Source organism: Salmo salar, chromosome 18, assembly GCF_965601325.2.
Source record: "Salmo salar chromosome 18, fSalSal1, whole genome shotgun sequence".
NCBI classification, from domain to species: Eukaryota; Metazoa; Chordata; class Actinopteri; order Salmoniformes; family Salmonidae; genus Salmo; species Salmo salar.
The window spans coordinates 9,565,310-9,590,451 of record NC_138308.1 but is presented as its reverse complement, the minus strand read 5'-3'; the positions used below and the strand labels follow the sequence as shown (position 1 = coordinate 9,590,451).

The window sequence follows — 25,142 nt, the reverse complement described above, 5'->3', positions numbered from 1 at the left end:
AAGGTATTTCAAGTATTTTGATAAGCTATTTTAAGTAAATAGAAAAGCCATTTAAAGTATTTTGGTCTATGCATTCTAACCCGGAGTGAAGTTTAAAAAATAGACTATAGTAGAATTTAACAGCAGAGCAGACAGTTCATCGTTTCCATTGAAGTATGTAGGCTACTACTGTACGTCTGAATCATAGAAATAGAATCTCATTCTAGTTTTGTGGTCTGAAAAACCTACTGTGGAATAAAGCTAAATTGCGTCGTTCTGTGGCGCCGGAGTGGTGTCACACTTTTCCCATTCCAAGCACAGCTGATTAAGCTACAGTAATTGCATTGTAAACGGAAGATCATAAATAGTTTATTATTGGAATCAGGTGTGTTAGCTGGGGCTGGGGAAAAAGTGACACCAAATCAAATGATATTTGTCACATACACATGGTCAGCAGATGTTAATGCGAGTGTAGCAAAGTTCTTGTGCTTCTAGTTCAGACAGTGCAATAATATCTAACAAGTAGTCTAGCAATTCCCCTTACAACTACCTAATACACACAAATCTAAAGGGGTGAACGAGAATATGTACATATAAATATATGGATGAGCGATGGCCGAACGGCAATAGGTGGTATAAAATACAGTATATACATATGATATGAGTAATGTAAGATATGTAAACATTTTAAAGTGGCATTATTTAAAGTGGCATTGTTTAAAGTGACTAGTGATCCATTTATTAAAGTGGTCAGTGATTGGGTCTCTGAGTTAATGATTGCTGTTTAGCAGTCTGATGGCCTTGAGATAGAAGCTGTTTTTCAGTCTCTCGGTCCCAGCTTGATGAACTTGTACTGACCTCGCCTTCTGGATGGTAGCGGTGTGAACAGACAGTGGCTCGGGTGGTTGTTGTCCAACATTCAGGCCCCCGAGGACTGGAGTTGCCCATCCCTGCTCTAAGGGTCCCGGAGGAGAGGTTTGAAAACCACTGGCCTATTGTAATTTATATTTTTTTATTATCCCTAAGTCAAATAATTAGTTTTCTTTAACCCATACAACTGGAACAAGTATTGTTCTTATGTTTGCTTGAAATGTGTGGGTGGGTGCTTTATGCTTACATGGCCAGTCGAGGGACAAGAGACCCATGTTGATCGATCCCTGCGGTACTCTATGAGCAATTTAAACTAAACCAGCATCCAATTGTTGAATTTCAGAGTAAATGTGTAATTTCCCCCAATGTCAGTAGGCATCGTTATGGATCTGTTATTTTGTTGCACAACTTTGATTAGCGAAAATATATCCTAATTCTGGAGCACAGTCATTTAAAAATTTTTTTAAGTGATTTTATATGACAACATAATCACCTATCAGATCATTCACACAGCCGTTAGAAAAATGTATGTAATCCAGCGGCTCTTGTTATCTTGCTGTTTCTCTGTTTATAGGAAATTCCTCAACTCGGAACTATCTCTCTGTTTTGTTTGCATTGTGAGGAAAAGAGAACCCGCAACGAGTTCCGGGAGTCGCTCCTCCCTCAAAACCCTGGCCGTCCCCGATAAAAAACGTTTGAATTTCATCGGCTAATGCACAAATTAATTTCAGAACACTGAAAGACAAAACGGACTCTGCAAGACTCCAGCACAACGACATAAACTACAATGCACTATTCAACCAATGACAACAAATCAACCAGCAAGAAAAAAGTGGTGGCTGTGGTGGGAGGTGGTTTGGTAAGAAGTAAACGTTTAAGTGGATAAATGTAAATCAAAAGGGACTGTCAGTCTGCTGATATATGCTGTTATGAAAAGCTTAGCACAACATAAACTATGTATCTATTTCTAAAATAAATCTATTTATTTATATGTTGTGATACTCATTCAGAACCGTTCATTTCTTGGGGTTATAGGACAACTTTTGGCTTTGTCAATTTGCTACACTGCAGATTCACTCCTAATAGATAGTTTAAAATGCATGACTGAATAACATAGGTAACAGCATTGAGGTTGTAAACAACCAGTACTATCATTGGTTATAGTTTTCCTAGTAGGGCTTTCGAGAAACATCCTGTAAAGAGGAGGAAAGCCTACCAGTAATTGACACTTGCATTGATCTCTTCCTCGGATATCGCTTTGCAGTAACCATGTGTTTTTTTTAATCCATTTCCCTTTTTTTTTTTATCCATTTCCATTTTTATCACAAGCGATAACAATTGAAATAGATGCTGCCTCCACCACAAACTAATGCAAAAATATGCAAGCCTTTAACAGACTCATTCAACTCTCTCTCAGGTCGGCGCCTTGAATGCCTGCTACTTTGCAAAAAGAGGTTTTCAAGTAGAGGTCTTTGAATCTCGAGAAGGTAAACACTTGATTATGCCACATTAAGCGGTTTCTCTGATTTCTGCAAGCAGTCTGCATTTATTTTGGGAAGTATGCATACATGCAGTCATTAGTCATTACAATATTCCTAACAACAAAGCACAATGGCTTTGTCTTGGTAGCTATCACACAGCAATCGAAACATACATTTTAGTTTCAAAATAAGTTATTACCATTGGCATATGATATATATGACACTGGTTTCACAAGCATTCACCAGATGCAGATATATTACATTTGGATTGACAAGCAACTCAACCAGGTCACTATTCACTATAGCACAATTTATAGTTTATACTGTATATTTCTTATTGTGTATATATTTCCAACATCACTATTTTTATGACTTTTTATTACTTATTTGTGAATATTTTTGATAAAGTGTACTGTACTTTTGAGGAGAGCTTGCAAGTAAGAATTTCACTGTACCGTTTACATCCTGTGCATGTACGAATGAACTGTGATTAGAAGGTGCTGTGTATGTTAGATTTGAGTCTCATAATTCCTGAATGTTTGAAATTTCTGTCTATCTCTGATCCTGACCAGATATCCGCCAAGCTAAAATAGTCAAGGGAAGAAGCATCAATCTAGCTCTGTCTCATAGGGGTCGCCAGGCTTTGAAGCAAGTGGGAATGGAAGACACGGTATGTTGTCCTGGTTTGTCCTTCGTTGGTTACCACTGTGGGAAATCAAATGTTTTGCCTGTGGTTATGGAACCCTGACCTGTTCACCATCATGCTACCAGCCTGGTACCTTCCTCCAGGTTTCTTCCTAGGTTCCTGCCTTTCTAGGGAGTTTTTCCTAGCCACCGTGCTTCTACGTCTGCATTGGTTGCTGTTTAGGGTTTTAGGCTGGGTTTCTGTGTAAGTACTTTGTGACATCTGCTGATGTTAAAAGGGCTTTATGAATGCGTTTGATTTGATTTGAATTCCTAGTCTCAAGACCATGTAAGAGATGAAAACGTAACCAGGCAACCACTCTTTGATTTTATTTTGATGTGTTCATAATGATGAAATATTTGATGTGCTTGTACCCAAGCCCCATGGGTACATCTGGGCTAGGCCCCTGTACTTACAGTTCTCTAAAATGTAATATTCTGGCAACTGAGGTAAGCAATTATATTATTTTAGTGGGCACACATTTAGCACACCAAGGGTGTTATGTATGCCTCAGCAGGCACTGCGTCAGAAGGTTGTTTTACACTTCAATTACTTTTCAGCATGACAGGGTCAGGTTTGCTTCGCCAACTTTTTTAATAAAACTTCAAGGCCAGTCATGATGAGGGACAGAATGAGCTTAGGTAGCCCATATTTAGAGCAAAGGATATACACTCTCCTGAACTATGGCCGAACAGATAGATGTGTTTTAAACATTTTGCCAATCGTTGTTAGAGAACTTAGCGCTGCATTCCTTTTTCGCTAGGTTTGTCTTCACCATGTTAGTGTTGTCGATACACCAATAATGTGCATTTTGTATTCATGTTTTGATGTGTGTATTTTCTGTAAATTCTGTAATTCAGGGCGCAGCTGTAAAAGCGACCTTGGTCCATGTTTATGAGAATATCTGACCAGTTTGATTTAATCTCCAGATTGTCTCCAAAGGAATTCCCATGCATTCCAGAATGATCCACTCTTTGAATGGGACACAGTCTCCCATTCCTTATGGCAAGAAAGGCCAGGTAATTCTGCTGCTGCAATGCCTACACACATCACACTGAAAATCCCATTAGATAGATTATTAATACATTTGACAAGCAAGACAAAGGATGGCCATTATCTTGTAACGCAGCTGTCTGTCAGCATTTTGTATTACTGATGTATAATTACAGTAGCTTAAATGCAGACTTGATTAAAGGCTACATTTGTCACTCCCACTCTCTCTTAGTTATCACTTTGTCTCTGTAGCATAAGGCTCATTATTGAATTGTGGCATGGCATTTTGGAAAAAAAGGTAATGGACACAAATCCCACTCCAATTCAAGAATAACCTATAATCAACAGTTATTATAACAGCGCTCAGCACAGATTCCAGGAAAGTTGTTGTTCAAGAGACAACTTTAAGAGACTTTAGCACTCTTTTATCATAGAAAATGCATCGAGACACAAACATGGGTCAGTGGCCTCAGATTTACTATCTGAATCAACAGGATCTCTTCCATCCCAACAGGACTCTGTAAATCATTACGCTTGTTTGCAACAGGAAGAAAAGGGAATGGGCGTTATGTGTTTCATCTTGAAAATGCCTCAAATGAAGCAGGCCTTTATTTCAATCCCAGAATACTTGACATTTCAAATTAACACCTGTCTTAGGTTCTTAGGGTGTGAATAGTCAGTTAAACAAATAAATGGAATCAAATTTTATTGGTCACGTACACATAAATAGTTTAACCTAAGGTCGAGCTTCTGAACAGTTTGGGCTACACACTGATATGACCCCCCTGTTGAAAGGCGAGGCTCTTACAAACACGTACATGTCGGTTGTTTTGCTCTAGGATGCCCACAAGCCTCAGAAGTCTTGTCTGAATGTCCCCTGGTACCAGTTGAAAAGATTAATGGAAGCATATATGGGTACTGTTTAGTGCCAAAAAATAAGGGGTTAAATAGATGAAAAAAATAAATAACAAATGTTTCCTGATCTTTCTTATATCTCTCAGATATAGGACAGACACTTCAGAACAAACTTCCTTTACATTTTTATGGGGGGGGGACTATCTGTTGTTCCATGTAGTGAATCTGTTATTCAATGCGTTTGTAGGGGCTAATAGCAATAAGGACAAAAATAAGGTTTCATCAAATAATTGTTTTATATATTTTATACTTCAAAATTAAAAATCAAACAGCTAAATTATCCTTGGTATAACCTTCTTAAAACAATTCCATAAACCCCATAATGTCCCCCCCACCAATGTACACGGCACCCCCCTTGACCTCAGAAGCCCACCGTGACCAGTACAGACATGGGTTCAAATACTATGTACTCTTATTCTGTCTTTAAAGAGGATAAACTACGATCAGTAATCCCTCTATCATTAAGAGAAGTGGGAAGACAGGATGTCGGGAGCAATGTAGATGAGAGATGTGAGAAACAAAAGAGAAGAGGCACAGTCAGACATGGAACAAAGGAATGGAAAATAATAATGGGAGGTCAGCTAGGTAGAGAATGGTGGTGGGTGGAGTGGGGGGGGGGGCAATATGGTAGCTAATTATATAAATGGTAGCGAAGTATTTCTTCCTTCCAGGAGGAAAGAGGGGGATTTTATCCTGCCCAGTTGTTCAAGTAGTAAGGACAAGATGAAAAAAGGGCACTTCCGATAGATGTTCCACCAAATCATTTATCCAAAATCAAAAGGTGATTTTAATCAAAGGCTTACTCATGCTATGATCTCAGTTCTTCTTTCTAGACATTAGTCAAACTCCCAGATCCTGTTCACATTTCCGTCACTGACTGTTTTTAGACACCCGAGCATCGCTTCCAAATGTATTTGAAATATCTTGTTGACTGAAGTATGCTTTCTTTTTGTATTAAAAGTGGTAGTGTCAGTGTAAAAGTGTCACATTATTCTGTGTAGGCCTAGTTTAGAGTTACAGTAACATATTGATCTCATTTCAGTACATCCTGTCTGTCGACAGAGCCAACCTCAACAAAGAACTGTTGTCAGGTAGGAGAATGAAATTCCTTATTCGCATGAGTCCTGGAGAGCATGTCAGAACCTCAATATTGCATGTGCTTATTGAAAAGCTGTATTCTTATCCACTCATCTTGAATGGGAAATAGGTTCATCTTGTATTATCTACCTGTATGTCCATCTGCCATTTCTAAGATAGATGATTAAGATGAAGAAAAGTTGATCTCATCTTATGTACTTGTAAAAAGTACTGTCTAAAATCTCTTTGTAAAGTTTTAGGTTAAATAGAGATATTGTGTCTTTCCACTAACAGTGCCTTCAGAATGTATTTTTTTACCCCTTGACTTTTTCCACATTTTGTTGTGGTACAGCCGGAATTTAATATGGATTACGTTGAGATTTTGTGTCACTAGACTACACACAATACCCCATAATGTCAAATTGGAGTTATGTTTTTAGAAAATGTTACAAATGAATTAAACATGAAAAGCTTAAATGTCTTGAATCAATAAGTATTCAACCCCTTTTTTGGAAAGCCTTAATAAGTTCAGGAGTAAAAATATGCTTAACAAGTCACATAGCAAGTTGCGTGGTGTTTAACATGATTTTTGAATGACTACCTCATCTCTGTACCCAACACATACAATTATCTGTAAGGTCCCTCAGTCGAGCAGTGAATTTCAAACACAGATTCAACCACAAAGACCAGGGAGGTTTTTCAATGCCTCACACAGAAGGGCACCTATTGAAAGATTTTTTTTAAAGCAGACATTGAATATCCCTTTGAGCATGGTGAAGTTATTAATTATCCTTAGGATGGTGTATCAATACACCCAGTCACTACAAAGATATAGGCGTCCTTCCTAACTCAGTTGCTGGAGAGGAAGAAAACTGCTAAGGAATTTCACCATGAGGCCAATGGGGACTTTAAAACAGTTTGAGTTTAATGGCTGGGATAGGAGAAAACTGAGGATGGATCAAGGGTGAGAAAAGAAGGAAGCCTGTACAGAAGAAAAAATATTCCAAAACATGCACCCTGTTTGCAATAAGGCACTAAAGTAAAACTGCAAAAAATGTGGCAAAGAAATTAACTTTGTCCTGAATACAAAGTGTTATGGTTGGGGCAAATGCAACACATCACTGAGTACCACTCTTCATATTTTCAACCATGGTGGTGGCTGCATCATGTTATGGGTATGCTTGTCATCGGCAAGGAATAGGGAGTTTTTTAGGATAAAAAGACACGGAATGGAGCTAAGCACAGGCAAAATCCCAAAGCAAACCCTGGTTCAGTCTGCTATCCAACAGACACTGGGAGACAAATTCACCTTTCAGCAGGGCAATGACTTTAAACACAAGGCCAAATATACACTGGAGTTGCTTACCAAGACAACATTGAATGTTCCTGAGTGGCCTAGCTTATATTGTACAATCTAAATGTGCAAAGCTCTTAGAGACTTACCCAAAAAGATGTACAGCTGTAATCACTGCCAAAGGTGATGTATTGACTCAGGGGTGTGAATACTTATGTAAATTAGATATTTCTGTATTTCATTTTCAATAAAAACATGTTTTCAACTTGTCGTTATGAGGTATTGCGTGTAGATGGGTGAGAGAAAAAAATAGATTTAATCTATTTTGAATTCAGGCTGTAACACAACAAAATGTGGAATAAGTGAAAGGGTATAAATACTTTCTGAAGGTACTGTAGCTTAACCACTGACATTTTTTCAAGCAACCCTGAATTATAATACAGAGGATTTACCCTGGGTCTTACATATGTTCATGGTTCTCTTTAAAGTGCATGAAGACTTGGGCTGCGGTCCAAACACTTAAAAGACACACCCTCGTCCACTTACCCTCGCCTTATGCCCTTGGGGGAATCCCCATCGCCATCTTGGAGGGCGGTCCAAATGATTAGCCAAGCAAGGGAAGTTTGCAACGTAAGCCCCTCAGCCCTCGTATTTAGTCGGCTTTGTGAGTGTACAATTATGTTCACTCTGAGGCCTGAAACTCCCCATAATTCAATTTGCGACGATTGTATATCCGCTAAGAAAAGTCAGCAAAAACTTAAAAACAACATTAATGGAGAAGTCAGCATACAAGTATAAGTAAAGACAAATGCTAATAAGTTAGAAATTGTGCTACTAATGCACGTGACGGCACAAACACGTCTCGTAAAAAGTAAATATGTTTTTCTTTGGTTATCTTTTGAAAATGATACAAATGAAACATTTTCCTTCTTCAGAATTTCCAGCTAGGCAGGCTAATGTTAGTAAGCTAATTCATTTGCTAGCTGGTGTTAGAGCTTTTCAAGGGCCTTTTTTTGTCCAAAAAATATGTTTGCCATTTTTTTAACTCCACAGCCTTGGGGTAGAGATAAGGGGTTAGAGAGAGCATGGTTCTTCTGACTCTAATGAGACACATAGGGTTTCCTGTAATGAGCTTTCCAATAGTCTGTTATCACTGGTAGGGCAGTTTCAGGCATATTGAATAAACTCTGAAGATCAAAGGGCTTTCTGTCACTATGTCTACTAAAATGTTATTGACATGCGCACACAAGAAGCTCTATACTCATTGTTTTAGTAGACTAGTGAATGTCATTTAACAGGCTTATGTAGTCGATCCTTGCTCCCCCGAACAAAAGGTTAGCATGTGAAAGTCACATAACAGCAGTCGACTGTGTTTACTGACAGTCATCAATATATGTACAAGCCTGTAGCGATTGTTTTGTAAGGTCTTGGTTTTGTAATGTTTTTGTATACTTCTTTATTATTATATATATTTTTTAAATTGGGCGGGGGGGTAGATCAGCTTTAATATTACAGATAGATTGTAGCTTCCATCAATGTGATTGTCTGCATCATTTCCAATCCCGCATTCTTTTAAATGCAATTTCCTTATTTATGTTCCCCTAGCCCCACCACCCTAATTTGAGTAAACTATTGGACAACAACACTTAGGCTTCTACTTCCAGCTTATACTGTACATACTATATACATTTTACGGACACAGTATATTTTTTACAATGGTTATCTTTTGTTTGTTTTTAGTCCCATCCTCCAGCTACCCTCAACCCGTCCCATCTATCTCTGAAGAACATCTATTTGCCATATATTTTTCAACTGTGCTGATGGTTCACAAACGTTTTGAACCTTTCTATTCTCATAATTTCTACAGATTGTAAATAAAAAATACACATTTTTGCGAAGAGTATTATTGATCAATTGACTATGACTTTTTAAATCACCCAGCAGTGCTATTTGCAGATTTAGCTCCAGGTAAATGTTCCAATTCTTCAGCCATTCCTGAACCTGAGACCAAAAACAAGCTACATATGTACAGTACCAAAACAAATGATCTAATGATTCTGTCTCTTCGCAGCAAAATCTGCAGAGCAGGGATGGTTGTATCCCCATATACAGTATTGGTTGCAAGAATATTGTATAATTTTGTATAATCATTTAAATAATTAAAATGGCGCCGGAGCAGAAGGCAGACATTTTACGAGCCCCCAACCGGTTGTTTTTTTTGTTCGTTTATCTGTGTTGTTTGTAACTTATTTTTTTTACTATTTTTGTACATAATGTTGCCGCTACCATCTCTTATGACCAAAAATAACTTATAGACATCAGGACTGCGATTACTCACCACGGACTAGCAGAATCCTTTTTCTTCTTTCACGACTCTGACGAGCCCGAGGCGGAGGATATACGGCTCCCTCGGAAACAGGCACCGACCCCAGTGATCTGCGTGAAGAGGAGGCTGAGAAAGAGAGGCAGGAGGGCGGGCTGCCTTCTGAGGAGTAGGAGGCGATCGAATAAACCCCCACTTCCCTCAATTCTGCTTGCAAACATGCAATCTTTGGACAATAAAATGGACAAGTTATTGGGAAGATTAAACTACCAACGGGACATTAAAAACTGTAACATCTTATGCTTCACGGAGTTGTGGCTGAACGACGACAATATCAACATACAGCTGGCTGGTTATACGATGTACAGGCAGGATAGAACAGCGGCATCTGGTAAGACAAGGGGTGGCGGTCTATGTATTTTGTAAACAACAGCTGGTGCACGATATCTAAGGAGGTCTCGAGCCATTGCTCGCCTGAGGTAGAGTTTCTCATGATAAGCTGCAGACCACATTACCTACCGAGAGAGTTTTAAGCTAAGAACCCTGGGACTAAACACCTCCCTCCGCAACTGGATCCTGGACTTCCTGACGGGCCGGCCCCAGGCGGTAAGGATAGGTAACAACACATCCGCCACACTGATCCTCAACACAGCGGCCCCTCCTGTACTCCCTGTTCACTCAGGACTGCATGGCCATGCACGACTCCAACACCATCATTACATTTGCAGATGACACAACAGTGGTAGGCCTGATCACCGACAACAACGAGACAGCCTATAGGGAGGAGGTCAGAAACCTGGCCGTGTGGTGCCAGGACAACAACCTCTCCCTCAACGTGATCAAGACAAAGGAGATGATTGTGGACTACAGGAAAAGGAGGACCAAGCACGCCCCCATTCTCATCGACGGGGCTGCAGTGGAGTAGGTTGAGAGCTTTAAGTTAAGTTCCTTTGTGTCCACATCACCAACAAACTATCATGGTCCAAGCACACCATGACAGTCATGAAGCGAACACGACAAAACCTTTTCACCCTCAGGAGACTGAAAAGATTTGGCATGGGTCCTCAGATCCTCAAAAGGTTCTACAGCTGCACTATCGAGAGCATCCTGACTGGTTGCATCATTGCCTGGTATGGCAACTGCTCGGCCGCCGACCGCAAGGCACTACAGAGGGTAGTGCGAACGGCCCGGTACATCACTGGGGCCAAGCTTCCTGCCATCCAGGACCTCTATACCAGGCGGTGTCAGAAGAAGGCCCTGAAAATTGTTGAAGACTCCAGCCACCCTAGTTATAGACTGTTCTCTCTGCTACCACCCGATAAGACTCCTGAACATCTAGTCAAATGGCTACCCAGACTATTCACATTGCCCCCCCCCCCCCCCCCCCCCTCTCCACACCACTGCCAATCTCTGTTGTCATCTATGCATAGTCACTTTAATTAACTCTACCTACATGTACATACTACCTCAACTAACCGGTGCCCCCGCACATTGACTCTGTACCGGTACCCCCCTGTATATATTGTTGTTTTTTACTGCTCCTCTTTAATTACTTATTACTTTTATCTCTTATTCTTATCCGTATTTTTTGAAACTGCACTGTCAGTTAGGGGCTCGTAAGTAAGCATTTCACTGTAAGGTCTACACCTATTGTGTAGACCTTACACCTATCGGCGCATGTGACTAATAAAATTTGATTTGAAATAGAAAAACTCTATTTAAATTAGTTTTGAATCCAGTGTCGTTTTGTCTATCAGGTCATAAACCCTGTACCATGGAATTGGTACATCAAATCTCCCAACTATTTTGCAATCTATATGGCACAGCTGTAAATGTTTTGGTCTTTAAATGAAACTAGTATACTTTATTTATCACAAGTTTCTTTAACCAATGTTGGTCTTTAATGCAGGGCCAACAGTTCCTTACTTTCTCCCCCTTCTAATTGCCTCTTCAATTTGTACGTTAATGCTGCAATTAGTTAGTTGTAATTTTGAGTAGAGGAGATATTTCAATGTACTTTTGTTAGCTGTTGCCCAATGTTTGCAGTGCCATGTAAGTCAACGGCAGAGAATTTTCTTGTCATGACCATGATATAAGATATAAGATTCTTTGTTTTGTAACTGCAGCAGCAGAGACGTATCCCAACACAAATCTGAACTTTGCCCACAAACTACTCGACTGGAGCACTGAAACAGGGGTGATGACCTTTGTCAGGTAAATAGTTACTAATCTCACACACACACACACACTATCTCTCTTTCTCTCTCTCGCTCCCTCCCCTAAAGTCATTTTGGGCTGACATGCAAAATGGAGAACTAAGTGCTGTCTAAAATTGCCTTGTTCTTGCTTTATTATTTACGGTTGGTCTCTGTGTTCATGCATTTTATTTTATGTGGCCGTGTGTGTGTGTGTTAAACAGCATACAATTCCTTCAAAGTATTCACACCCCTTGACTTTTCCACATTTTGTTGTGTTACATCCTGAATTTAATATTGATGAAATGTAGATTTGTTTGTCACTAGCCTACACACAATACCCCATAATATCAAAGTGGAATTATGTTTTTTGAAAATGTTACAAACTGAATTAAACATGGAAAGCTGAAATGTCTTGAACACCTTTTTTATGGCAAGCCTAAATAAGTTCAGGAGTAAACATTTGCTTAAAAAGTCATATAATAAGTTGCATGGACTCACTCTGTGTGCAATAATAGTTTTTAACATGATTTTTAAATGACTACCTAATCGCTGTACCCCTAACATACCCTACACATACAAGGTCCCTCAGTCGAGCAGTGAAGAGGGCACCTATTGGTAGATGGGTAAAAAATAAGCAGACATTGTATATCCCTTTGAGCATGGTGATGTTATGAATTACACTTTGGATGGTGTATCAATACACCCAGTCACTACAAAGATACAGGTCCTTCCTAACTCAGTTGCCGGAGAGGAAGGAAACCGCTAATGAATTTCCCCATGAGGCCAATGGTGACTTTAAAACAGTTAGTTATTGGCTGTGATAGGAGAAAACTGAGGATGTATCAACAACATTGTAGTTACTCCACAAAACTAACCTAATTGACTGAGTGAACAGAAGGAAGCAGGTACATAATAAAAATAAACAGATAAAAAGGAACAGAATGGAGCTTAGCATAGGCAAAATCCTAGAGGAAAACCTGGTTCAGTCTGCTTTCCACCAGACACTGGGAGATGAATTTACCTTTCAGCAGGACAATAACCTGAAACAGGTTATTGTCTACACTGGAGTTGCTTACCAAGAAGACAGTGAATGTTTTCCTGAGTGGCCGAGTTACAGTTTTGACTTAAATCTACCAGAAAATAATAATGGGCAAATGTTGCACAATCCAGGTGTGTAAAGCTCTTAGAGACTTACCCAGAAAGACTCACAGCTGAAATCGCTGCCAAAGGTGCTCCTACAAAGTGTTGACTCAGAGGTATGAATACTTATGTAAATGAGATATTTCTGTATTTAATTTTCAATACATTTGCAAAAAATTCTAAAAACACGTTTCACTTTGTCATTATGGGATATTATTAACTTAGGTAGTAGAAGGTTAGAGCACAAGTCCTATTCATAATTAATTACAAACAGACAACTTTATTTACATTGACGTTTTTACATGATCACATTTGATTACACATTTTTGTTAACTATAAATAAGGCTCATCATGAATAGCATCTATCTGTGGAATAATCTTTGTACTGTATGGTGTGTCTTAGGGCTGAAGGTGCAAAGGAAGAGATCCAGGCAGACTTGATTGTGGGGTGTGATGGAGCGTTCTCTGCCATCCGGAAACAGTTCCTCCGTCAGAGCCGTTACAACTACAGTCAGACCTACATCCCCCATGGGTACCTGGAGCTCACCATGCCCCCCATCAATGGAGAGGTGGCACAGGATCAGACCTGGGGCAATATTCAAAAACAGTCTCGGAGTAGAAGGGCTAGGATCAGTTTTGCCTTTTAGATAATAATGAATAAGGTTATATGGAATGAGCTCTCCTGGTGCAATGGAACTAATGGTATAGTCCCAAAAGTGCATAGCCCACACATTCACCACTGGCTAAATTAAACGCTCAATGTATTTGAAAGAAAGCAAATAATATTTAAACCCAGATCTGCACAGGATGTTTTTATAGTTCATTGTATCCCCATAGTGTTCCATTAGGCGCCGGGTGACATCTCATTTTGTATGTTGGTCACCTTTCGGTTGATGTAAAGCTGCTGTGTCTGTTGTATATGATGTGTTTACGTCTTTATACTGTAATAATGCCCTCATTTAATTTACTTTGCCCTCAGTTTGCCATGAAGCCTAATTATCTGCACATATGGCCACGCAACACGTTCATGATGATTGCTCTGCCCAACTTGGTGAGTGTAAATTAGAGACTGTATGTTTACCCCGTATGTCCACACTATATTTATCCTTTCAGCTTCAGTATCAGCTGCTAAACTTGATAATAGAGCGTAGGCAAGTTTAAACATGTTGGAGAGATGCATTTGTGAAGTGTATACAGTATGAGAAAATGTTTCTAAAATAGTCTCTAACTAATGGCTCTAACTAATGTAAAAGACAATATGGACTCATTAGAATATGTCAAAATAGTGTCATTTAAACATTGGAGTGCATTCGGAAAGTATTCAGACCCCTTCCCTTTTTCCACATTTTGCTACAGCCTTATTCTAAAATGGAATACATTTTTTTTAAATCCTCAGCAATCTACACACAATACCCCATAAGGACAAAGCAAAAACAGGGTTTTAGAAACTTACAAATACCTTATTTACATAAGTATTCAGACCCTTTGCTATGAGACTGGAAATTGAGCTCAGGTGCATCCTGTTTCCGTTGATAATCCTTGAGATGTTTCTACAACTTGGAGTCCACCTGTGGTAAATTCAATTGATTGGACATGATTTGGAAAGGCACACACCTTATTTAAGGTCCCACAGTTGACAGTGCATGTCAGACCAAAAACCAAGTCGTGAGGTCAAAGGAATTGTCCGTAGAGCTCCGAGATACAATCCTATCGGGTCACAGATCTGGGGAAGGGTACCAAAACATTTCTGCAGCATTGAAGGTCCCCAAGAACACAGTGGCCTCCATCATTCTTAAATGGAAGAATTTTGGAACCATCAAGACTTTTCCTCGAGCTGGCCACCTGGCCAAACTGAGCAATCGGTGAAGGGCCTTGGTCAGGGAGGCGACCAAGAACCCGATGGTCACTCTGACAGAGCTCCAGAGTTCCTCTGTGGAGATGGGAGAACCTTCCAGAAGGACAACCATCTATGCAGCACTCCACCAATCAGTCCTTTATGGTAGAGTGGCCAGACGGAAGCCACTCCTCAATAAAAGGCACACGACAGCCCGCTTGGAGTTTGCCAAAAGACACCTAAAGGACTCTCAGACCATGAGAAACAAGATCCTCTTTGTCCTGAATGCCAAGCATCACGTCTGGAAGAAACCAGGCACCAATCATCACCTGGCCAATACCCTCCCTACAGTGAAGCATGGTGGTGGTAGCATCATGCTGTGGGGATGACTAGTCGGGATTGAAGGAAAGATGAACTGCGCATAGTATAAAGAGATCCTTGATGAAAACCTGCTGCAGAGCGCTCAGGATCTCAGACTAGGGTGAAGGTTCACCTTCCAACAGGACAACAACCCTAAGAACACAGCCAAGACAACGCAGGAGTGGCTTTGGGACAAGTCTCTGAATGTCCTTGAGTGGCCCAGCCAGAGCCCGGACTTAAACCTGATTGAACATCTCTGGAGAGACCTGAAAATAGCTGTGCAGCGACGCTCCCCATCCAACCTGACAGAGCTTGAGAGGATCTGCAGAGAAGAATGGGAGAAACTCCCCAAATACAGGTGTGCCAAGCTTGTAGCATCATACCCAAGAAGACTCAAGGCTGTAATCGCTGCCAAAGGCACTGAGTAAAGGGTCTGAATACTTATGTAAATGTGATATTTCAGTTAAGATTTTTTTTAACCTGTTTTTGCTTTGTCATTATGGGGTATTGTGTGTAGATTGATTAAGAAAAAAACCCAATTTAATCAATTTTAGAATAAGGTTTTAACGTAACAAAATGTGGAAAAGGTGAAGGTCTGAATACTTTCCAAATACACTGTATATCGCACCTAAGCTGTACTGTATATGTCACAATAATGACATAGTGTATGTATACAGTATGTCATGTTGCAAAAGAGACTTATCACTGTTAGGAAGTCACAGTGTAAACAGGGTTATTTGACCCTTGACCTCAGAACATAGGTCTCCTGGTCCAGCGCCCGATGTTCACTTTACCAAAAATACATTATTTAGTCACATAACCTTTTTCACCATCTTCACATCTCAAATACCCTGGGTCCCACAGGTCCAGCCCTACTTTTTAACAGATGTGAACATTCAAAGAAAATGGCAGCAAAGCGTTTATAGCAGATAGTCAGTAATCCCATCTCTCAGCCTCCACAACTGCTACTATTAATACCATTATGATAGTTCTGACTGGCTGATTCAGAGAAAGCTGTTCTGTTTTGTGGCCAGGTTAAAGCACTTAATTCAAGGGTACATTAGTACTGTTACTCAGTACTGCCCCAGTGTGCATTGGGAGAACGGTGAAAAATGCCCTGCTGCCGGGGAAACGCCACGGTAACGACACACTTAGGACGCATGGGATAGGCTGGCCTGATGCTGATGGATAGCCAGGGCTGACCCGGCAGCTGCTAACACACCCACCATCATCATCTCTCTGCTCCATGTCCATCAGTCCAAGTGGATTATCCATTTTGGCCAGCGCAGATCACATGACCATGCTGGTGTGGACGTTGATGCATATTAACGGACTAAGTAATGGATTTGCCAATAAGCAACAATCATCAACTAGATGCATGGCATGTTAGCCACTCAGGGAGTTAATGGAAGTCATCAGGTCTCAGACAAGGTTACTGAGAGCATGGTTAACTGAATCCCCATTAATACACACACACACACATACCATGTTTTTCGCACTATTGGTTAGAGCCTGTAAGTAAGCATTTCACTGTCACCTGTTGTATTTGGCGCACGTGACAATTAAACTTTGATTTGATTTGAAGAAAGTGCTCTCATTTCACACAATCAGTTTTTTTTTACTGCATAGTGTAAAAAATTTAAAACACGGCCTCCCGAGTGGCGGCGTCACTACAGACCCGGGTTCGATCCCAGCCATGACCGAGAGACCCATGAGGCGGCGCAAAATTGGCCCAGCGTCGTCCGGGTTAGGGGAGGGTTTGGCCGGCCGGCATGTCCTTGTCCCATCGCGCTCAAGCAACTCCTGTAGCAGGCCGGGCGCATGCATGCTGACACAGTCGCCAGTTGTGCGGTGTTCCCTCCGACACATTGGAGCGGCTGGCTTTTGGGTTAAGCGAGCAGTGTGTCAAGAACCAGTGAGGCTTGGCAGGGTCGTGTTTTGGAGGACTCATGGCTCTCGACCTTCGCCTCTCTCGAGTCTGTACTGGAGTTGCAGCAATGGGACAAGACTGTAACTACCAATTTGGATATCACAAAAAAGGGGTACATTTTTTTTACAAATAATAAACTTTCTGTATTTAAATTGAAACTACTAAAACTAGATATAAAGTATGTAGAAAAGATAGTGATCTATATATTTTTTATAATAAATATTTGACAATTACCAATCACTAAAATAAAAGCTAGACAAAATCAATGAATTCGGGAGTATTGATTTTGTTTAAATGTTTGAGCATAAGAACACAGCATTAGCCATGGCAAAATGCATAGAATTGCAGGAAGTTAGCTTTAAACCCCCCGCCACTCTCACAACCTAAACCCCTTTTTTGATCCAGATGTTCAGGCTTACTACGTTAATCTCCATATTGTTTGTTCTCAGGACAAGACTTTCACCTGCACACTCTTCATGCCATTTGAGGAGTTTGAGAAAGTTACCACGGGCGACCAGGTCATCACGTTTTTCCAGAAATACTTTCCCGATGCCATCCCACTAATAGGAGCGTAAGTGACTTTCTCTCCCCCGTCCCTCCATCCTGCTGTCCATCCTTACCTCCCTTCATCCCTCCCTCTCCCTATCATTTTCCTGCATCAGGACAGCTCAAACAGCCGCTGTCTCTCGAGCGTGAAATTACTGACCCAACGTTACATGGCCTGGAGAGCTGAGTTTTTAATTTGAACTGAACAGCAAGTTGCAGTTGATAGTGAGATAGGACGGGGTGGGGAAACAGCTGAGGTGTGTAACTCCTTTAGGTATTTTCAGGGTTGATTTGAAATGAGGCAGGAGAAACCGCTGAATTGCTGTTTACTTTTAGAATCACCCACACACAGTCTAAATCCACAGTTCAATTTGCTTATTTATTTTCAATTAAGGAATGTTACGCCTACAATATAACACCCTTAGCTCAGTGTGTTGTTTGAAGTCCTAGCTGCACTCCTCTGCCAATGCAAGCCTGAAGAATATTACTATCTTCTCCTCTTATGAGATACAGTGGTTGAAAAGAGCGCATGGATAAGGTACTACAGTGCAGCTGTATATGAGAAATCAGCACATACCACACTATGCATATCAATGTCATAGTGGTCATTCTGTGTCTCACAGGGAGGCTCTTAAGAGGGATTATTTCCGTCTGCCAGCCCAGGCCATGGTATCCGTGAAGTGTTCCCCATATCACCTTGGTGACAAGTGCGTCCTTATGGGCGATGCAGCCCACGCAGTGGTGCCATTCTATGGTCAGGGGATGAACGCAGTAAGTAGAAATATATGTAGTATATACAGAGTGGGATAGTGAGAGGGGGAGGAGGATGGAAGATATAAGCCCTCCATGGTCTCTTGTGGCTCAGCTAAGAGTATGGTGTTAGCAATGCCAAGGTCATAGGTTAATTGTATGCCACTCAACACATACATACTCTATGCTATTAATGCATTCACTGTAATTCACATTTGGATAAAAACATCTGCTCAGTGCCATAATTATTATTATAAGACATGTTGACTCAATGTTATTTGAAACATGTTGTTAACTCATCTTTCAGGGCTTTGAAGACTGCCTTGTTCTCAACGAAATCATGGACCAGCTCAACGAAGACTTCAGTGAGTAAACACACGTAATATTACAGACCGCAAAGCAAATATGCTTTGAAAGTCAGAGCACCAGAGCATCAACCAGAGCATCAACATCCACGTTCCCCCTGACGCCTGCTAAATTAGTTTGTTTTGTTAGTGGAGCAGAATATCCATGTTTCATTTCATGCACGTGTGTGTGACTGAGGGTGTTTTTGGAAAAGGTAGACTAATTTCCATTCTATCCAATTAAGTATAATCTGTTCATTCTAAGCTATTTATCATTTTTATTTCAGGTGCTGTTCTGCCTGAGTACACCAGAGTCCGAGTCCCAGACGACCACGCTATTGCAGACCTGGCCATGTACAACTACGTCGAAGTAACGTAGTACCCATTTAGATATTAGTACTTAATGCAAAATCAATCACCAGGGTCTGAGGCTATTCATTAGGGCATGCTACGGAAACTTTTTTAAATGTTTTGCTTTGGAAAACAGAAATGAAGTCCAAGTAGTTCCTCTTTGTATTAGTCTGTCTTCTTTCATTTGGTGCCTAATGAATACGACCCAATTTTGCCATACACAACTACAGTGATCAAACTGTACGCCCAGATTTCAGCGTCACTCTATAGAACTATACAATGAAAAGTTCCATATAGATAATGAAACACTTTATTTAGAAAAGGGATGGTGAGGACCTTCCAATTTAATGAAAGCACAAATATATATACGCCATTTAGCAGACACTTTTATCCAAAGCAACTTACAGCCAGGAGTGCATTCATTTTCTTACATACGGGTGGTCCCGAGAATCAAACCCACTCTCCTGGCATTGTAAGCACCGTGCTCTACCAACTGAACTACAGCGGGCCAATGTGAGCTGAATATCATATCTGTATAACATTATAGACTATCTACTTAGCTTGGCCTCTGTCTGCATCAATCAATAGCTTAACGTCCATTCTCATCGATTCAACATCATTTCACAATTATGGCTTTTACAAATGGATTAATATATATAATCTCCAGCATTTAATGAAGCCCCGCTGAATGAATTAGTGGCACCAAGAAGACAAGATAACACAAACACACTTAGACAGGGTGGTAGGTAGCCGAGTGGTTAGAGCTTTGTGCCAGTAACCGAAAGGTTGCTGGATTGAATCCCTGAGCTGACAAGGTAAAAATCTGTTGTTCTGCCCCTGAGCAAGGCAGTTAACCCACTGTTCGCCGAAGACGTCGATTAAGGCAGCCCCCCGCACCTCTCTGATTCAGACACTTTTCAGTTGAATGCATTCAGTTGTACAACTAACTACTGTAGGTATCCCCCCCCTTTCCCAAAGGCTCTCTGAACCTCATGTGTTTTAACATACCCAATTAGCATAACTCATTACTGTCATTTCAATTTCCTAGCTCTTGTCTTCCAAAATATTCAGAGAGAATATCCACAGGCAGAGCAGTGGGACGTATGTAAATGTACCTGTACTTGGGTTGGGGAGATTGAGTTGATTGAGTCCAGAGTAATTGACAGGGAGCCAGCTCTCTCTAACCGTCCGTCCTTTTAATTCATTTATCTGTGCACAAAGACAGTAACTGGTCTTAGTGTTACTCTCCACTTACATACTGTCACATTGGCTCTGTAGCCATTCTTCCCAGAGATCACACACGTGAAACACACACCCACAACACCTTGGCAAGAGTCCTTCAGAATCATAAGAACACCTGATTACAGAGCGAAAGGTAGCCTTCGCTCTATGGACATACTTGTGAAAATTGGCACCTATTGGTCTTTAACGAGCTGGTTTGTTTGTGGGGATTGTGGGGGTGAAATGTTGAAGAAGGCTAAAAAAGCAGAAGGTTTATGATACTGCAGGTAATGCATGTGAATGTCACTGCAATGACATGCATTACAGGAGAAATAATGGGTTTTTCATTATGATGAGCACAGATGGTTCGATTTGCTAACGGATGTATTTTGTATCCTTCTAGATGCGGGCACACGTCAATTCCAAATTGTTCCTGTTCCGAAAATACGTTGACAATTTCCTTCACATTATCATGCCAAGGACAATAATTCCCTTATACACCATGGCAAGTGTTTCCTAGTACATTTTAAGTCCAGTTGAATACATTTTAATCTGATTTTAAGTGTGCATTACTGCGAAGCATTCTAAAAGTCTCTTTCTGTGTGTTTCTGTATGCATCTCTGTCTCTCACCATTCACTGATCCCAGGTTACATTTACCAGGACAAGGTACCATAAGGCGGTAAAACGCTGGCACTGGCAAGAGAAAGTAAGAAAGGACATTGTACATGTTCATTTTACACTGTTCAAGGGTCTTTAAGTGCATACATTTTCTTTTATACAGTTCTGTTTTTTCTTTGTCTATCTGGCCTTTCTGACATTTTGAAAGGGCAAGTATTCATTAACCTACTACCGCTTGAATATTGCTTTCAAAAATGTTTTCAAAAGCAAGATAAGAAAAAGGGAATTGATTCTAACCAGAGTGACCTAGCAAAGTTATAATGTAGAACACTTGTCTTGTTGCAACCAAAAATAAGATACTGCTTATCCAGGCTGTATCACATCCGGCCGTGATTGGGAGTCCCATAGGGCGGCGCACAATTGCCCCACCGTCGTCCGGGTTTGGCTGGGATAGGCCGTCATTGTAAATAAGAATTTGTTCTTAACTGACTTGCCTAGTTAAACAAAGGTTAAATTTAAAAAAAATTAAAATAGTTCCGTCTGACAAAGAGATATGGTATGGTCGGTCGGTGGCTATTATGATTTGTAGGGGTTGAGATTGCTAGTCGAGCTTGTTGTCCCTGGCACTGATTCAAGTTGTCTGACCTGCCATCTTTGACATTTGTCATAACAAATGGATGTGGGGTAATGTCAAGGAGAAGGGAGAGATAATTGTTGCTATAGCCAACATCACAGTGGTAAAATTAACATCACAGTGGTAAAATTGTACCTTAAATGGATGGATGGTATTTTTGGATTAATATTGGAATTAAGTGGAAAATGAACTTGATAATCTTGTTCTCCTCAGGTGATCAACCAAGGCCTGTTGTTCTGCGCTGCAGTGTCTGTCGCGGGGGGCTCCTACCTGCTAGTCAGATACCCCCCTAACATGCCAAACATCCCCACCGAGCAGCTGTGGTCCAGGCTGCAGGCCCTCAAGAGTCCCTTCTGAGGGGTTGTGGGTCATACCACTCCATCCCAGATAGAGGGGTGGAAACTGAGCTACAAACAGCAGAGATCAAATCAACTGACCTCAAAACAGATGGGAAAAAAACAGTGTTCTGTGACCCAATTACCAATGACATTTTGATCATGTGCTCAATAAAGATTTGATTTACTGTAATTGAAGGCCTGTGGGGCACATTGTGTTAATGTATACTGAACAAAAATACATAAATATGTAAAGTGTTGGTCCCATGTTTCATGAGCTAAAATAAAAGAGCACAAATGTTCCATACGCACAAAAAGCTTATTTTTCTATACATTTTTTGCCCAAATTTGTTTAAATCCCTGTTAGTGAGTATTTCTTATTTGCCAAGATAATCCATCCACCTGACAGGTGTGGCATATCAAGAAGCTGATTAAACAGCATGATCATTACACAGGTGCACCTTGTGATGGGGACAATAAAAGGCCACTCTAAAATGTTCATTTTTGTCACACAACACAATGCCACAGTTGTATCAAGTTTTGAGGTAGCGTGCAACTGGCATGCCGACTGCAGAAATGTCCACTAGAGCTGTTGCCAGAGAATTTAATGTTAATTTCTCTACCATAAGCCACCTCCAATGTCATTTTAGAGAATTTGGCAGTACATCCAACCAGCCTCACAACCTCAGACCACATGTAACCAGGCAAGCCCAGGACCTCCATATCTGGCTTCTTCACTTGCGGGATCGTCTGAGACCAGCCACCTGGACAAATGATGAAAATGTGGGTTTGCATAACCAAAGAATTTATGCACAAACTGTCAGAAACCATCTCAGGGAAGCTCATCTGTGTGCTCATTGTCATGACCAGGGTTGTAACCAACTTCAGTGGGCAAATGCTCACCTTCAATGGCCACTGGCACGCCGGAGAAATGTGCTCTTCATGGATGAATCCAGAATACCAGTCGTGTGGGCAAGCAATTCGCTGATGTCCAAGTTGTGAACAGAGTGCCCCATGGTGGCGGTGTGGTTATTGTATAGGCAGGCATAAGCTACGGGCAATGAACAAAATTGCATTTTATCGATGGCAATTTGAATTCCATGACGAGATCCTGAAGCCCATTGTCATGCCATGTATCCGCTGCCATCATCTCTTGTTTAAGCATGATAACGCAAGGCCCATGTCGCAAGGGTCTGTACACAATTCCTGGAAGCTGAAAATGTCCCAGTTATTCAATCACCTGCATACTCACCAAAAATGTCACCCATTGAGCATGTTTGGGATGCTCTGAATCGACATGTACGACAGCATGTTCCAGTTCCCATTAATATCCAGCATCTTCACACAGCCATTGAAGAGGAGTGGGACAACTTTCCACAAGCCACAATGAACAGCCTGATCAACTCTATGTGAAGGAGATGCATCGCGCTGCATGAGGCAAATGGTGGTTACACCAGATACTGACTGGTTTTCTGATCTACATCCCTACCTTTTTTTTAAGGTGACCAAAAGATGCATACAGTATCTGTATTCCTAGTCATGTGAAATCCATAGATTAGGGCCTAATGAATTTACATCAATTGACTGATTTCCTTAAATGAACTGTAACTCAGTAAAATCGTTGAAATTATTGCACGTTGCGTTTATATTTTTGTTCAGTGTGTATTATTGACTAACATCCAACTCATGTCAGTCATGATACAGTAACTAAACAATCCAGATACTTTGGGGCATATTGTCCCAGTTCTATGTCAGGTCAATGTGACATGCTTGCCAGAAAATAACATATGTTGGATTTTTGTGGACGTGATATTAAATGAATCATATATAAATAAAGTTATTATCCTCATGGTCAGTATGTTAAAACCACAGTAATGTTTTTGGATTGAAGTTGCACATGCAAGGAAATGCATATAATAAGATGGCAAAAAGAAGTTACTATGAGAAAGCTTCAATACAGGACTACGATTGAATACTACACCGGCTCCGACGCTCGTCGGATGTGGCAGGGCTTGCAAACTATTACAGACTAGAAAGGGAAGCACAGCCGCGAGCTGCCCAGTGACACGAACCTTCCAGACAATCTAAATTACTTCTATGCTCGCTTCGAGGCAAGTAACACTGAAACATGCAGAAAAGCACCAGCTGTTCCGGATGACTGTGATCACGCTCTCCGTAGCCGATGTGAGTAAGACCTTTAAACAGGACAACTTCACAAGGCCATAGGGCCAGACGGATTACCAGGACGTGTACTCCGAGCATGCGCTGACCAACTGGCAAGTGTCTTCACTGACATTTTCAACCAGTCCCTGACCGAGTCTGTAATACCAACATGTTTCAAGCAGACCACCATAGTCCCTGTGCCCAAGAACACTAAGGTAGCCTGCCTAAATGATTACCGACCCGTAGCACTCACATCTGTAGCCATGCAGTGCTTTGAAAGGCTGGTCAAGGCTCATATCAACACCATTATCCCAGAAACCCTAGACCCACTCCAATTTGCATACCACCCAAACAGATCCACAGATGATGCAATCTCTATTGCATTCCACACTGCCCTTTCCCAGGTGGACAAAAGGAACACCTATGTGAGAATGCTATTCATTGATTACAGCTCAGCATTCAACACCATAGTGCCCTCATAGCTCATCACTAAGCTAAGGACCCCGGGACTAAAGACCTCCCTCTGCAACTGGATCCTGGACTTCCTGATGTGCCGCCCCCAGGTGGTAAGGGTAGGGAACAACACATCCGCCATGCTGATCCTCAACACGGGGGCCCCTCAGGGGTGCGTGCTCAGGCCCCTCCTGTACTCCCTGTTCACTCATGACTGCATGGCCAAGCACGACTCCAACACTATCATCAAGTTTGCTGATGACACAACAGTGGTAGGCCTGATCAACGACAACGATGAGACAGCCTATAGGGAGGAGGTCAGAGACCTGGCCGTGTGGTGCCAGGACAACAACCTCTCCCTCAATGTGATCAAGACAAAGGAGATGATTGTGGACTACAGGAAAAGGAGGACTGAGCACGCCCCCATTCTCATCGACAGGGCTGTAATGGAACAGGTTGAGAGCTTCAAGTTCCTTGGTGTCCACATCACCAACAATCTATCATGGTCCAAGCACACGAAGACAGTTGTGAAGAGGGCACAACAAAGCCTATTCCCCCTCAGGAGACTGAAAAGATCCTCAGAAGGTTCTACAGCTGCACCATCGAGAGCATCCTGACTGGTTGCTCTCAACTGTAATTGATCTTTG

General features: G+C 41.2%; 1 protein-coding gene across 4 annotated transcripts; it reads left to right on the top strand.

The window, feature by feature from the left end:
• The first annotated feature begins 797 nt into the window (after positions 1-797).
• On the top strand, positions 798-22,182 carry kmo (kynurenine 3-monooxygenase). Of its 4 annotated transcripts, none has more exons than XM_014154219.3 (16): positions 798-976; positions 1,424-1,708; positions 2,267-2,336; positions 2,903-3,000; positions 3,945-4,034; positions 5,966-6,014; positions 11,744-11,831; positions 13,359-13,524; positions 13,935-14,006; positions 17,529-17,650; positions 18,249-18,396; positions 18,683-18,740; positions 19,007-19,089; positions 20,695-20,796; positions 20,939-20,998; positions 21,758-22,182. In XM_014154219.3, the coding sequence occupies exons 2-16, from the start codon at positions 1,637-1,639 to the stop codon at positions 21,899-21,901; spliced, it is 1,422 nt and encodes a 473-aa protein (XP_014009694.3). In that variant the 5' UTR covers positions 798-976; positions 1,424-1,636; the 3' UTR covers positions 21,902-22,182. The 4 variants fall into 4 exon arrangements, with proteins under 4 accessions (XP_014009694.3, XP_014009696.3, XP_014009695.3 ...); XM_014154221.3 differs by having other exon boundaries at positions 799-976; positions 1,581-1,708; XM_014154220.3 differs by having other exon boundaries at positions 803-954.
• Positions 22,183-25,142: the final 2,960 nt, after the last annotated feature.

Bases quoted from the DNA above. Each gene is read 5' to 3' on its own strand.
- kmo (XM_014154219.3), top strand. From the start codon at position 1,637: ATGCACTATTCAACCAATGACAACAAATCAACCAGCAAGAAAAAAGTG. The intron at 6,015-11,743 runs GTAGGAGAATGA...TTGTAACTGCAG, and splicing joins CAACAAAGAACTGTTGTCAG to CAGCAGAGACGTATCCCAAC. The intron at 13,525-13,934 runs GTGGCACAGGAT...CTTTGCCCTCAG, and splicing joins TGCCCCCCATCAATGGAGAG to TTTGCCATGAAGCCTAATTA.